Consider the following 14397-nt stretch of genomic DNA (forward strand, 5'->3'; position numbering starts at 1 on the left):
GATTGTTATAAGAAACACAACTAGGAGCAATTACTATTTTGTTTCAGAGAATAACCATCCCTCCAGTAGTTGATAAGTCCCTGTCCATTATTTAAAATGTGTCACAGCTTCACCTCTTGGACAGTGATAAAGTTAGGCCATGAAAATCAATCTGGTTTTGCTTCCATGCTAAAATTCCCATGCAGCTTCTACTTTTTATGCCTCTATTTTTCCCTGTAAGACTGTGCAACACTGCCAAACGCTTCTGTGTACTTAAAGATAGTCCTAAACCAGTAACATGGCTTTTAATTGGTAAAAAGTCTAGTAGCACATTTTGTATATTTAATCTTCTCTTCAGCTGTTCTCTTTCTCCTTTTTGTGTGGATTGTAAAATCCTACTGTTTCATTTATTTGACTATATCCACACACACACATATGTGTAAATATATATATATATATATATATATATATATATATATATATATATATATATATATATAAATATATATATATATATATATAGTTCATGACCCATATAATGTATGTTGACCAAAAATTTGTCTTATGTTTACCTACAAATTACCTTATTTGTTTTCTGCAGAATTCACTTAGATATGCAAAAAATAAATATCATTTTTTTATATATACAAACACACAAGAAATGGCTTATTATGTGTTCTTTTGCCTGCATAAAAGCAGAGGAGCCTTTTTAAATTATGACCACTGTAACTAGTGTTATGTCTTCCGAGTTGCGTGAGAGATCTTGTGACATACACAGCTGCTTTGGCTGTATGACTTCAAAAGACCCCAGCGACAATTTCACCTCCATGTGTCAACTTGTGAAATATGAAATGTTTGACTTTTTCTTGCAGAGTGTTATTTTTGAATAAACACAAGGTACCGCTGTTTTCTGTCTCTCGCTTACTTCCTCTCTGTATATCTTCTGTTTTGTTTTGCAGATCCAGATCTGGTCACCATCTCCACCACTGTCTCATCTGAGCCAGAGAAAAAGGAAACATAGACAATGGTCAGGTGCTGTTGCTATGCATGAAGGACCACTGTTATGTCAATGGAGACAGACGGCTATCGTGACCTCCTGGAGACCAGTGATGGTCAGGGGGTTGGCCTGCTGGATGGCGGGGGAGAGGTGGGCGTGGAGGAGGGCTGGAACACACCCTATCCTTTTGGTTTCCAGGTGTCACTGACCACTGTCCTCGTACTGGAACTGGTGTTGGGCTTCAGCAGCAATCTGACAGTACTTGTTCTCTATTGTGCCCAGTCCAACCTGGTAGATTCCGTCAGCAACCTCGTGACCGTCAACCTCCATGTGCTCGACATACTGGTCTGTGTGCTCTGCTTGCCACTGACAGTGGCTGTGATCCTGGTACCAGCGAATGAAAATGGGCTTAACAGCTTGGCTACACTTTGCTGCTTCCATGAAGCTTGTGTCACATTCACAAGTGTGGCTACAGCAGTTAATGTATTGGTGATCAGTTTGGACAGATATGACATCTCGGTACGTCCAGCCAGTCGTTTGCTGACCCCTAGGCGTGCTGCATTGCTCCTAGCAGCAGTTTGGGCCATCTCTCTGGCTGTTTTCTTCCTGCCCTTCCTTGAAGGGGACTTCTTCTCTTCATTGGCTAAGGATACTGAGGATGAAGAGCTGGATAGGAAGAGTAATGACTCAGAGCTCACTACTGAACATACCCCCATTTTTTCATCCTTCTCTCCTTCTTTATTGCCCTCCACCATTCCCTCCTCTTCCTCACACTCCATGCCACCTGTATGGCAAAACAGGACATTGTTATGTGTTGGAGGACAGGGGTATTACACTGGTATGGCAATGTATTATCACTTGTTACTCCAAGTACCTTGTTTCTTTATAGCTGTTGCAGTCATGCTGTTCACCTACTCCAGGATCCTGCAGGCCCTCAACATCCGCATAGGTTCCCATATGATGAGGAACACACGGTCAAAGGACTCCACCTGCAGGATACGTTGCAGAAGGAAGAGGAGGAGAGAACTAAGCCTGCCAACAGAAGCAGTGTCCAACCAAAATCAAAACCCCAGTAACCCGTCCCATACCCCCTCTGGTGCCCCTACTCCAACATCACCTCCATCAGTACTTTCAATGCCCCCTGGGATGTCTGATAGTGGGGCTACAGTAACTACTGTCAGCACTGCTGCAACCACCCCTATTGCAACCACCCCAGCTACCCCAGCTTCTCCAACTCCACCTTCAGCTCCAGTTCGAACCCATGCCTCCACACCTTTGCCCGCTTCATCTGTTGGTGTGCAGGCTTCAGTTTCAGCTATCATTGCTTTGAGAAGGGCAGTGCGCAGGCACAGGGACAGACGCGAACGGCAGCGTCGCGTCCTGAAGATGTCTTTAATCATTATATCTACCTTCCTGGGCTGTTGGGCCCCTCTGTCTGCAGTAAACGTACTGATCCTTTGCATGGGTCCCAGTGACGGCCTGGTTGAGCTGCGTTTGTGCTTTTTGGCCATGGCTTATGGGACGACCATTTTTCACCCTCTGCTCTATGCTTTCACAAGGCAGAAACTGCGGCGTGCCCTCAAGACACGTGTAAAGAAAAGGGTAGTATCACTTCTGCAGGTGGACCCAGCTCCCAGTGGGGGGACTGTGATTCATAACTCTTGGGTTGAGGGGGGAGGCCAGAGAAAAGGCCGTAAGTCACGGGTGGAGGCTAGTGATGGCACTGATCGATGTCTCACCGAAGCCGTGAGAGAATGAAGCTGGGTCTTTAAAGAGCAGCTGTGCGTTAGAGAACATTGTGCAGGTTCAAAAAAATGTATCTTAAGTAAGAAACTGATTGAGATGGATTGCTTGTATATTTGTGAGTAGTTTGTAGGACAAATGAGCAGGATATAGTTTACAAAGGTCATAAAAAACTTTTACTCTCCAGTTTTTCATAAGATTGGGAACCAGGAGAGTTTTAATCTCTTATGAGAGCTTGCTTTTTGCTCTCCTTACATATGCCCTTACAAATCCACCTCTTACTGCCACTAGGCAAATGCTATAACAAACCACTCTGATTGCTAGTGTGATCCCTTCATGTAATGTAAGGGTTAAATATCTGCAATGGCATACAAATCAGTATTGCTCCTCTGCGCACTTTTATCTGCATGTGCATGTATATATGCACAATTGAAAACACAAAAGCAAAGCCCCACACACACAGACAAACACTCAGTGCACACTTACGTACATATAGTCACTCTCTGTGAAAGCACACAAATATCTACCTGCACAGGTGTTCTCAGTGATGAAAACATTTCTGAAAACGTTTTTTTTTTATTTCATTATTTCATGCCTTAAATGAGTTGTTTGTATATTGTCATGGTGCTGAATGTCTGGCTGTATGTTTACAATATTGTTATTAAACCAGAGAAAATAAAATCTTTGCAGTGACTGCAAAAAGTATAGCAAAGTAGTGCACTAATCAGGGATAACATTATGACCACCAACAGATGATATGAACCTGAAAGATTTTCCCCTTGTCATCGTACCTGTTATTTAGTGTATTCTCTGATACAGTCTACACAAAATGCATGTAAAAACACACATCCATTTTCATCCTTATCTGAGATTAAATAAAACAAGATTTTTAGACCAGGCAGTTTGGAACAATACATTTAACTTCTCAGCCATATTAAGGCATTTATTTTAATAATTCATGATTAAAGACATGATTCTGTTTGGGTTGTAAGGTATACAACTGCATCCTGCAGTAAATCACCCAAAACATGATGCTGTCGCTCTTCCTCATAGTGAAGATGGTTTAACCTCTAAGTATCTTCTTTTTTGTTTCCAATGTAACAATTTTCCTAAAGAGAAACACTTTAATTTTCATTACATTATTTTGATATCAGTGTAAAATATGGTTTTCTGTGTACACATATCTGGTTCTAAATGTATTAGGCAATAATGTGGAGGTATTTTCTCAAAGTTAATGTGTCAGAAGGGAAATGCGAAAGGTTTTGAATGAGTTTAAAAAAGGACATATTTGGATCTCTAGGCATATAGTAGACTATAGGCATATATGATAAAATAATGCCATTACCACCTACGGAGTATTATTTTGTTATTGTTTTTGTTATTTTATACCAACCCAGAAAAAAAAAACTCTTCATTTCAAATAAAAATGTCTCTCCCCATTTGGGTGCCATCCATTTTAGGAAGTTGCTGTGTTACATCAATTCTGAAGGCTGAACAAAGTCCAAGACCTCTCTGAGCTAAACAACAGATTTTCACGACTTGGACATTGCTAAGAAAATAACATCTGCTGTCCCTCTTCAGATTCAGATTCACCCCTTCTCGATTGGAAAAAAGTGGTTGTTTGTTTACAGTGTAGGCAGAGCATTGTCACAGTAGGTGTTTCTTAGAGGGGACAGGTTAACACTTTCCTGCAAAAGACCATAATGGTTACTTGTTATTTACAGCATATTTAAGGGCTGGTGCTGTGAGAGCAGAATTCATGAGGATTACTCAAACATACATCAAACATAATACCACTTTGTACATGATTTTGATTAATGAATAGCATTGCAATATATTTAAAAGCTTACCAAAACTTGATTTTGCATGATATAGGTCCTTTAAATGAAAGGGAGAGAACATTTTCAAAACGGCAGCCTGTGCTATTTGCTGTGTGTATCAAAAGTCATTTATGGGTTGGGAATAGATGGCGCATAGCTGTATTGCAGGCGCTATACATATTATGAAGAGACACAGCTGTTTGAGGTTTAACACTCCGCTTTGGAACCTTTGCTGTGTATTTTTATTTTTTTTTTTTTGTTCTATATTTCACCTTCTCTCCATCTGATGTCTGATTATAATCAATAACATGGTAAGGGGAAAAAAAAATCTCTTTAAAGAGGTGTCAGTAGTGCACTGGATAAAGGATAATGGCCTCCATGGCTTAATGGTGTAAATGAGGAGTGTTGTTGAAGGAGTTAATGTTGACTCTGTTACAAAAAGCATACATAGCTGTCAGTGTGCCCATGCTGGTCATAATGATATGCCTCAGTGTTAATTAAAAGCATAGAAATTAAAAGTTTACATATGCATAAAATTACATAAAATTACCAGGAAAAAGCAAAAACAAAAGGAAAAAACAAAGAAAGATATGATTGAACTCTACTTTAATTCTTACTTTGTAACTTTTTAAGGAAAATGTGTACAGGTACAGCTGAGAGGCATGTTTCTGTTTTTTAACATGAGTTCCAAACGTTATAGTGAAAACAGGTTGTGTGATCGTGTCAGTATGTTTGCACATTTGCAGGATGTGTAAATGAAGACCTGTATGTGTTTTAGCCAATAATTATGTGCAATAAAACACAAGCAAATCAATGGTCCCCACTTAGAATGTGAACAGAGTGACTGTTTTGGGGTTTTTTTCTTTTTTTTTTATCAAGGTTTTAGAAAAGTACAAAAAGAAAGGGACTTTGGCTTATTTTAACAGCAGGATGCTGGATATTAGAATTATATAAATACATATGTGGGCCGTTTTTGTTACTATGTGTATATGAAAATTCACTATAGTACTACTATAATAGCATCACTGCAGTTTTAAAGAGGGAATTAAAGGGCAATATTTTGTAAAAAAAAAATTAACATTAAAAATGTCTTTGAAGCCAGTGCAGATTAACTAGCAGCATAAACATGAGAAAAAACCCCAACAACCTCTAACATGGGACAGCTCCTCATGTTATCTCTTAGTTGCTCTGGATGGCAGCTGTGGGAGAGTATTTTCAATGATGACAAACAAAAACAGCCTCTGGACTAAGACCTGAACACGTTACACAATACAGTCTCTTTTTCTCCTCAGGGTTTCGTGTCTCATTTTTCCAACTCTCTGGACAAAAAAAAAAAAGAAAACAACAAAGAACTAATAATAACAACAACAACCAGCCCTCAGTCTACTGTTGTGTTATGGATGTTAGAATAGGTCACAGTTTGTGTCACCAGAGTTCACTTTTTATGAACTGAAGACTTTAAAGTTTCCTTTAGCCTTGGGCTTTATTATTCTCACCCTTCTTACAAACGACTTGTGAGCCAAATTGGAAGAAAATTACCCTTGTGTATTCATGTACATTTTCAGGGATGTAAATACTTAACTGTTTGTTTTGTGTTTTTGTCAGAAATCCCCTTTCCTTAGATAGCTATCATCTGCAGGACAGAAAACCATTGTGAAAAACTCTTATCAAGCAGGAGAGTTATAAAATAGAAACATGTAAGAGTATTTGTTTTAAAAATGTATGTGTATACACTGTAATTTACATTTATGACCATATGTATAGAGAACTATTAGAATTGTAGAAGATTTATAATATGTGCTATTGTATAGAAATAAATGAAATCTGTATTAAAACGTCTATATCAGTGTACTGTGTCTATCCGTGTGTGATTGATTTTATTATAAGGGAAATACTTTAGTAATTTAACATGAAAGATTATTCTCTATTTCCTGCTTCTTTGCCTTGAGGTGCAATAGTTAAATCTATGAAACCTTTTTGTGCTGCTTGCAACACATTCTGGCGCTTCCATCTGAATGTTGAAGTGTATATCATGACACATGGGATAATTTGCCTTTTTGATCTATTACTGTATATCACTTTAGTGAGCTTTTAATTGCAGCCTAAGTTTCTGCTGACTGACACTATGTTAATTTTTTTTTCTAACAGTAGATTATTTGTGAAGAATATGATTACTATGATATGATTACCACTGCTTGTCAGGTGCAAAGAGTCCTCCAAGTGGATAAGCATCGACACATGGTTGATTGGAAAGGTATCATAACAGAGATTTCCTATTGAAGAAAAGTCAGGTCTGGAACAACAAAAACTACAAGCTTAATAAATGACAAATTAGCAAAAAAAAATGACGAATGAAAAAAAAGAAAGGCAATAAAAAGAAATATGACACTGTTTTATGATGTTAAAACTTAAATCATTTCTTTATTCAGGCATTCCTCTTTTTTATTACTCCATTTTCTCTGATCCCTAAATTTAGAAACTCTGTCCCAGATAAGTGAAACATTTTAGTGCTGACTGGAGAAAAACCCTCACTATGACACACGGTTGTGTGACAACTGTGCTAATCACCAGTAATAAAGATGAAACATGTTAGTAAGGTGACCATCTGTGGTTGCAGCTTTTGATTGGGAGAAATCTAGTGTCACATGCGTTGCATATGTGCGTACAATTGTTGTTCTTTAAGGTACTTATAGTGGATGGTTAAAGCTGTCGATCCTTCCAACCTGCTTGATAGTCTCATCAGATCTTCTCCCTCTCTTTTATATTATGAGTCTCTTCTCTTGGCCCTCCCTCTCTTTCTGCTGCTGCTCTGCCTCTCTCTCATCTTTTATCCATACTCAGGCCTTCCAGAACAAAAAGTGAAGATAGCTGCAGTGTCTGTGAAGGAAGGAAAGTCACCTTGGAGGGGGGGTGACAACAGGAACAGAAATGTGAGCAAGAGAATGAGGCAATATGGAGGGGAGATTACTGGGGAAAATAGAAAAGAGAAGAGAGGCATAGAAGCTGGCATACAGACATCATATGACTAATAAAAGGAAGGCACTGCATCAATGCAACACAGCTAGAGAAAAAAAAAAAAAAGCAAATGCAAATAGAAAGATTATATTATCAGTTTAGTGTTTTCCATAGCTGTGGAAAGTAATTCATTGTCAATCTTTTTTTTTTTTTTTTGTGAAAACATCTGCCTATTTTGGTGTCTTCCAAGGGTATACAATAAAACTCTTTAGTTCAAAGAGTACAAAATCTACTGCAATTTTCAGCCATCATCTGAATTCCAGAATTTCTAAGAGTAGGACCTAACTTTTTTTTATTTCTCTTTGTTTTAGGGCAAGAATAAGCACAGTTTCTCAGAGGACTTTTTTATTTACTGTTATTCTAAAGTTGACCCACAAACAAGCTAGATAACTAAACTAGATACATTGCTCAGGGACATATTGCCCAGGACAGTCCAAGGTTTAAGCGAATGCTCAAGACATCATGGCAACTAGGCGACCCCCAGTACGAAATAATTGTTTGGGCTTTTTGCATGCAGAATGATTTCTATCTGAACATAGTGTTGCGTATATTTATATTAAATGCCAATCCAGGTTGGACGCCATATTTATGTTGTGAATAACTGTTATATTCAATTCCCAGCCAACTGGGAATTTATATTTCTGATACTTTAAGATGTTTATCTTTATCTTTTTTAATCAGATATTATTTGGGCTGTTATATATTGTTTGTGAACACACACCCTACTAGCTGTGTGTTAGAACAATAAATGAAAGAGTGATCCGAGCTCAAATCCTGGTCAAACAGTTAATTCTGCACGGAATAAATTCACCACGACTTCTGTTCAACATATAAGAGTTTATTTACAAAAATCATTCAGCTCCAAGTCAAACATATTTCAGTTTAAAACTCTTAGCTAGAACTAGTGAAACTCAACTAAACTAAACTAATCTTCTATGTTCAAAGAGGAAGGGGAAACATGGTGAAAACCATATTACAGTTTAAGATTGATTTTGTGTTTGAGAACCAAAGTTTATCTGGAAGAATTTGGGATGTGATGAAATTAGCTTTTCACTTATTTAGAGAAATTGGAATGTTTTCAGACCAATTCACAATGCAAATCCATGAGGTGAATAAAACATTATTTGGCCAAATAATGTTTTATTAAATGATTTCCTTAATTAGGAACCAATAACATTTAGTCTAATGATTCTCTACCCTCTATACATATTGTTATATGTATAGAGGGTAGAGAATCATATTGTTTTTTCTGTCCCTTATTGCACCAGACCTGCAAACCTTTTGTCCATGTCCATTTGGAAAGCTTGAGTATCATCCAGCAGGAGCTCAGCAGGCAGGCAGGCTGACAGCAAGGCAGGCTTTCTTGTCCATGTGGCTCACACCAGGGAACCTTAGAAGGCCTTCTCACCCAGTCTGGCTCTGTAAGTTCTGAAGCTCAAGAGAAATGTCTTGCAACAGTCTGTTTTACAGCAGTTTGGTACTGAAAGGTCAAACATAATGACTTGATCATTCTGTAGATCTGGGCTTTTTGCTTGGATCTCCATTTTTCCTAAACAAATTAGAGATGCCACGGAAAGATCGGTTTGTTAGACGTATGGTTTTTCAGCTAAAAATGGCAACATATTGTAAGTTTAAACAAGTTGGTATTATAACGCAAGAAGCTTGAGAAAACAGTTTTTTTACTAGTTAAAAAAAAAAAATCTTGGCTTCTCAGAGGACCATGACTCCCAGTTACAGGTTAAATTAACACTTTTTCGTATTGTACAGACAGAATCAGACTGCAGAGCTATATACGACAACCTTTTACAGCATCATTTTATTTTACCTTGAGATGACTTACTGATGTGTAACGCCATCTTGTGTCCAGACCATGAAACATCGACGTAGGGAGAACAGAGTGACAATCGTGAACATAATACCGTCACCAGCCGAAATAGCTCAGTTGGGAGAGCGTTAGACTGAAGATCTAAAGGTCCCTGGTTCGATCCCGGGTTTCGGCAGTGAGTGGGGATCACTTTTTAGGTGATTTTTGCAGATCATTACGCTTGTAACATTTCATTTAACACGACCGAAGCTCTAGTCGTCACTGCAACACCATGGCCAAAGAGATTTTTGTATTATGTTCACATTTGTAAAGTTAGCAGTTAAAAAGTCTGACACTCGTCGAAAGATATGTATATAATCAGAAACCGCCTAGGTTTGCAATTAAAAAAAGGAAACAAGGCTACCGGGGGAGTTTTGTTCAGCAAATATTTCATAACAAGAAAGAAGTTAACAATGACAGATGCAGGCAAAATCAAGAACGTATCTGACAATTCCATAGGCGTATAAATTATTTATATAGAAATTACGTTTGTTTTTTCCGTTTGGAGGTTCTGTCTGACACGCTTAATTAATTAATTAATTAATTAGAGCAATTCACTACATACTTTTATCTAAAATGTTCAGAAAACAGATACAATTTACTAATTATTACTAATATGCTATTGCTTGCATGCACACATTGTAATTGTAAAAGCACAATACAGAACATTGTCATTGCAGTGGCACAAGTGAAACTCTTAAACTCAAATAAATAAACAAAAAGTATGTGAAAACCTATTGACCGTCCAAGAGTTCCGTGGTAAATGTCTGGTGCTTCACAGCAAAATAAAAGCAATTCAAGGAATGTCCACCAGAGGGAAGTGTTGCTTATAAAATCAGCAACCAGTCTTACATTATCAAGAACAAAAACAAAACAATCAAATCATGGAGTTTCTGTTATTTTTAACTATGCATAACATATTTTTTTCTTTTTTTGCTATGGTTTTCCTTGTCTTTCTTTTTTTTCTTTTGGGGGGTGGGGGGGGGTGGGGGTTATAATTTGGCAAACTATCAGTGGATAGTATTAGTGCTTTTGCTTCAATGTATATACTTTTTTTGTTTGTTATTTTGTTTTTACAGGGAACATTTTAGTTCAGGTAACTCTATCCAAAGGCAAAGATCCTCATGCAGAAAATGTTGATGTTGATTGCCAAAGTAAACTTTTAGTTGTCACAAACTGTTTGTTTTGGGGTTGTTGTTTTTTTTTTTTTACCCCAGAAGTGTGACAGATTTGTAGTCTTAGCTTCAGCGAGGGAAAAACTTGCACCCGAGGAAGCGAGACACAGCACTCAGTACAAAAAGTTGTGAGCATAAAGTCTTATAAGTAAAGGAAAATCTGACCTTTTCTATTGGTATTACTTTTTATATGTCAAACAGCTGCGGATGTACAGTAGATGGAATGTAAAGAATCAAAAGCTGCTGTCTTAACTCTTACTCCTACAGGTTAATCCATTGCTGCGCATCGCTATGGTGAGATTAATATCAGCTCTGACTGGAATATAAACATGGACTGTAAAAAGACCTCAAAGTGGTAAACTCAGTGTTTTCAGGCCAGGGAGAGCTTCCTAGGAGATCCTGGGACCCCCTGAGAGTCCATATATAGACTGTTCCATCCTACGACCACTCCAGAAAGGTCAAGGGAGACACTGCTGAAACTATTTGATTTGCTGAAAACTTGCAAATGTAATCTAAGCCCAGCACTGCAAAAATGATCCAGAAATAAGTAATAATGTCTTAAATTAAGTGTATTTAATCCTAATTTGAGCAGGTAAATAAGATTATTTGCCAATGGAATGAGTATTTTTTCCCTTAAAATAAGATAATTAGATAATATGCACTTGAAATAAGACAATGCAATATTTCTTTTCTTATTTTAAATATAAATTGTCTCGTTTCAATGGCAAAGTGTCTCCACCTTAAATTACCACCTCACTTCAAGAGTATTTCCTGATCTGCTCAATACACTTAATTGCTACAATACAACCAAATTGTCCTTTAAAATGAATATCTGTTATCCATTAGCTTTTTTTTTGTCTGCATCCAAGTTCATTCGCCGACTTGGTTCAAACAGGGACAGGTTAGTAGGTAAAAGGAAAAGCTGTAAAAATATGTTCTGTTTAAGTCATATTTAGACATGATATGAAAAATGTCTCATATGCATCGTTAGCATGAATGTTGGTTGTCAGTGACAGTGTACAGGGACCAAATCACCATGAAAAAGGATTTGGTAAAAGTTGTGCAAAAGCGTGTGAACAGCTAAAACCTGCAAATCCAAACAACAGAGCCCACTGAATTACATAACTTGTTTATTTTCAGAGGCAACCTAATGCTACAGCCATTAGCGGGTGTTTCATTTACATGAGTTGCACCTACCTCTCTGCTGTCAGGCCATACATTTTGAACTTTGTGCAAAGTTTCGAATTAAATATAAAACTGTGTGCTTAATAATTTACCTGGCTTTTATGATCTCCTTGTTTTCTTGACAGTTTTTGGAGCCTATGATATTTATTTTGATGACTCAACTCTTCAGGGTATTACTACAGACCTTACCCTCAGAGGACTGAACCCAGTGCACTTTTATCAAAGCATGTGATTGGGTGTGTGCATCTGTGTATTGGCAGAGTAGGCAGAAGAGAGGATGTGTTTCAATTTGTCTTTTTAAATTGCAAAAACATGAAAACAAACTTCCAAAGGTTATAAAAAAAAATGTTTAAACAACCTGAGAGCTAAATGCCATTATTTGATAAAAATTTCCCTTAGAGTAGTTTGATTTGACCTTTGTAGCATATCTCCAGGGAGTTTGATCAGATCTGATCTCTAACAAACACACTTTAAGCATTTGGTAACATGTGATGCATTTTCATCCATCTTTGATATATGATTTCATCTGCTCAACAGTTCAGGGACTTCTTTGTCTTATTTTTAGTTTAATAGAGTGCTCAGAATGCTTTTAGTTGTTGACCAGACAGAACTGCTGGCAGAAGAGGTAGCATCTGTTTGATGTTTTTAATTTAGTATAAGGTAAGCTCCAACAAAACCTCCATGCTACATGATCTAACGATCCATCTTCTCCCACTTATTCCATCAGGGTTAAGGCCGGGCCAGTGCCTATCTCTGGCAGTCTATGGGCAAAAGGGAAACACACAACCATGAACACACACCTATGAAGATTTAGAGAAGCCAATTAACCAGTTATTTATTGGGCTGTGGGAGGAAGCAGGAGTACCCAGAGTGAACTCACACATGAGAAAATGCAAAGTCCATGCAGAAAGACCCTGGGATAGGAATTGAACCCAGAACCTTATTGCTCCAAAGTAACAAGGCTAAAAACTGCACCACCGCGCAGCCCATGCTATTTAACGAGAAATACAGGGAATAACACCAAAAAATGTAATTGGGAGATTTAGCGTTTCATACTTCTATGAAGCTACACTGGTTGAGTTTTTTTTAGAACAGCCTTCTACAACAATAAGATTTCTTTATATGGTAGAAAGACCCATGAAAGTATATGATGTTTTATTTTCAATTTTAATTAGGTTTTGCAAAACTATGATAAGACACATGCCTTGATTTGATTAATCAAACTATCATGCCCAGCATAGACTTACTAATAACTTCTGCACAAAAAAGGAACCAGTATACGTGCAAGACATGCCATAAATGGTGACAACTATTAAATGGATCTATGGATGCTTCACATTTGCTTCTAAAACCATTGTTTAAAGCTAATTTCATTATGAAAATCATTGTCTTTTATGAGAAAGGAGGTATGTTTAAGACTCTGATGAATGTATTTAACCATCAGGGGTCTCTGGTGGTTACATGGGTTTAATCAAGAGACAGTCCAGGTGGAAGATGTGGAGTCAACAAGTCATCTCCATGCCATGTGTTTACTAGTCTAATCTGTACAGTGAATTCAATTGTACAGATTGGACTCTCTTGGTTCATTGGCTGGGCAGAACAAATACATGGCATGAAGATGACTTGTTAACTCCATATGTCCCACAATCAAGCCATATTCCCCCTAAAGTTGTCTGTTCCAAACAGGGATGTGTCTCCATTCAAACATTTCCAATTTGTTCTCCCATTTTTGCAACTACTGTACATGTTTAACCATTACTATTGTTATTTCATACCTGTAAACAAACCGTTTGATACCTACTTACTTAGAACCATTTGTTAATTTTCGAATAAAAGGCAGATTATTATTTCATATTCTAGAGATAAATAATCATAAATGCTCAAACCTGAGACCTTATTTAATTGTTTAATATTTAGTAAAAGCATTTTAACATACTGCGATCGATTGGCAACCTGTCCAGGGTGTACCCCGCCTCTCGCCCGTAGACAGCTGGAGATAGGAACCAGCACCCCTCTTGACCCCGCTTGGGATAAGCTTGACAGGAAATGGATGGAGGGATTTTAAAATAAAAAGCAGACTCCACATTAGCTGCATTTGCTTGTTTGCCATATGTGTAATTAAAAAAGTTTAGCTAAAATGAGAACACTTAATATCCCATATTAAACAGCTAAAAGAATCACATAAAAATACAAGTTATCTAAAACCCAAGGTGCTTTGCAACAGCCCCACAAATCCTGAAGTAATTGTGTCTGTGGTCACCATCAGGATCAGTTCACGTAATGTGGTCTTTTGTGCAAGCGTCATCTGGATTTTGTCTTTAAGCCGTCTTACAAAACCTTCATCTGTGTCTTATGCGGTGGATCAGATCTTCCAAAAAGCCTCCTTATTCAAATCTTCTTAGAAAATCTTTTTAAAAACAGGCGATGTTGTGAAGCTTGTGTCTGCATGTCAGGTCATTATTTTAATTTGGAAAATTGATCGAGAAAATCTGTTTAAACGCAGACTCTGGAGGAGATCAGCAGGAAAACAGGTCCGACCTGCAAAACACTTGAACTTTTTGATCTTCCACTTTAACTCTGGTCTTTATACATCGCATCACAAACCACACCTGAATGTAG

The 14397-nt window shown here is 37.5% G+C and overlaps 1 protein-coding gene and 1 non-coding gene across 2 annotated transcripts in view; both read left to right on the forward strand.

Moving 5' to 3' along the window:
• LOC107094004 (probable G-protein coupled receptor 22) overlaps positions 1-3023 on the forward strand; it is a 28452-nt gene extending 25429 nt beyond the window's left edge. Inside the window, exon 2 of the mRNA XM_015389396.1 lies at positions 939-3023. Within this exon, the coding sequence (XP_015244882.1) occupies positions 1043-2734 (1692 nt within the window). The 5' untranslated portion in view covers positions 939-1042 and the 3' untranslated portion in view covers positions 2735-3023. The remainder of the gene's footprint in view (positions 1-938) is intronic.
• Positions 3024-9481: 6458 nt separating this feature from the next.
• Positions 9482-9554, forward strand: trnaf-gaa. Its single transcript has one exon. It is a non-coding gene; the product is annotated as a tRNA-Phe (tRNA).
• Positions 9555-14397: the final 4843 nt, after the last annotated feature.

This window comes from Cyprinodon variegatus, unplaced genomic scaffold (genome assembly GCF_000732505.1).
Source record: "Cyprinodon variegatus isolate N-32 unplaced genomic scaffold, C_variegatus-1.0 Scaffold457, whole genome shotgun sequence".
In the NCBI taxonomy this organism is placed as follows: domain Eukaryota; kingdom Metazoa; phylum Chordata; class Actinopteri; order Cyprinodontiformes; family Cyprinodontidae; genus Cyprinodon; species Cyprinodon variegatus.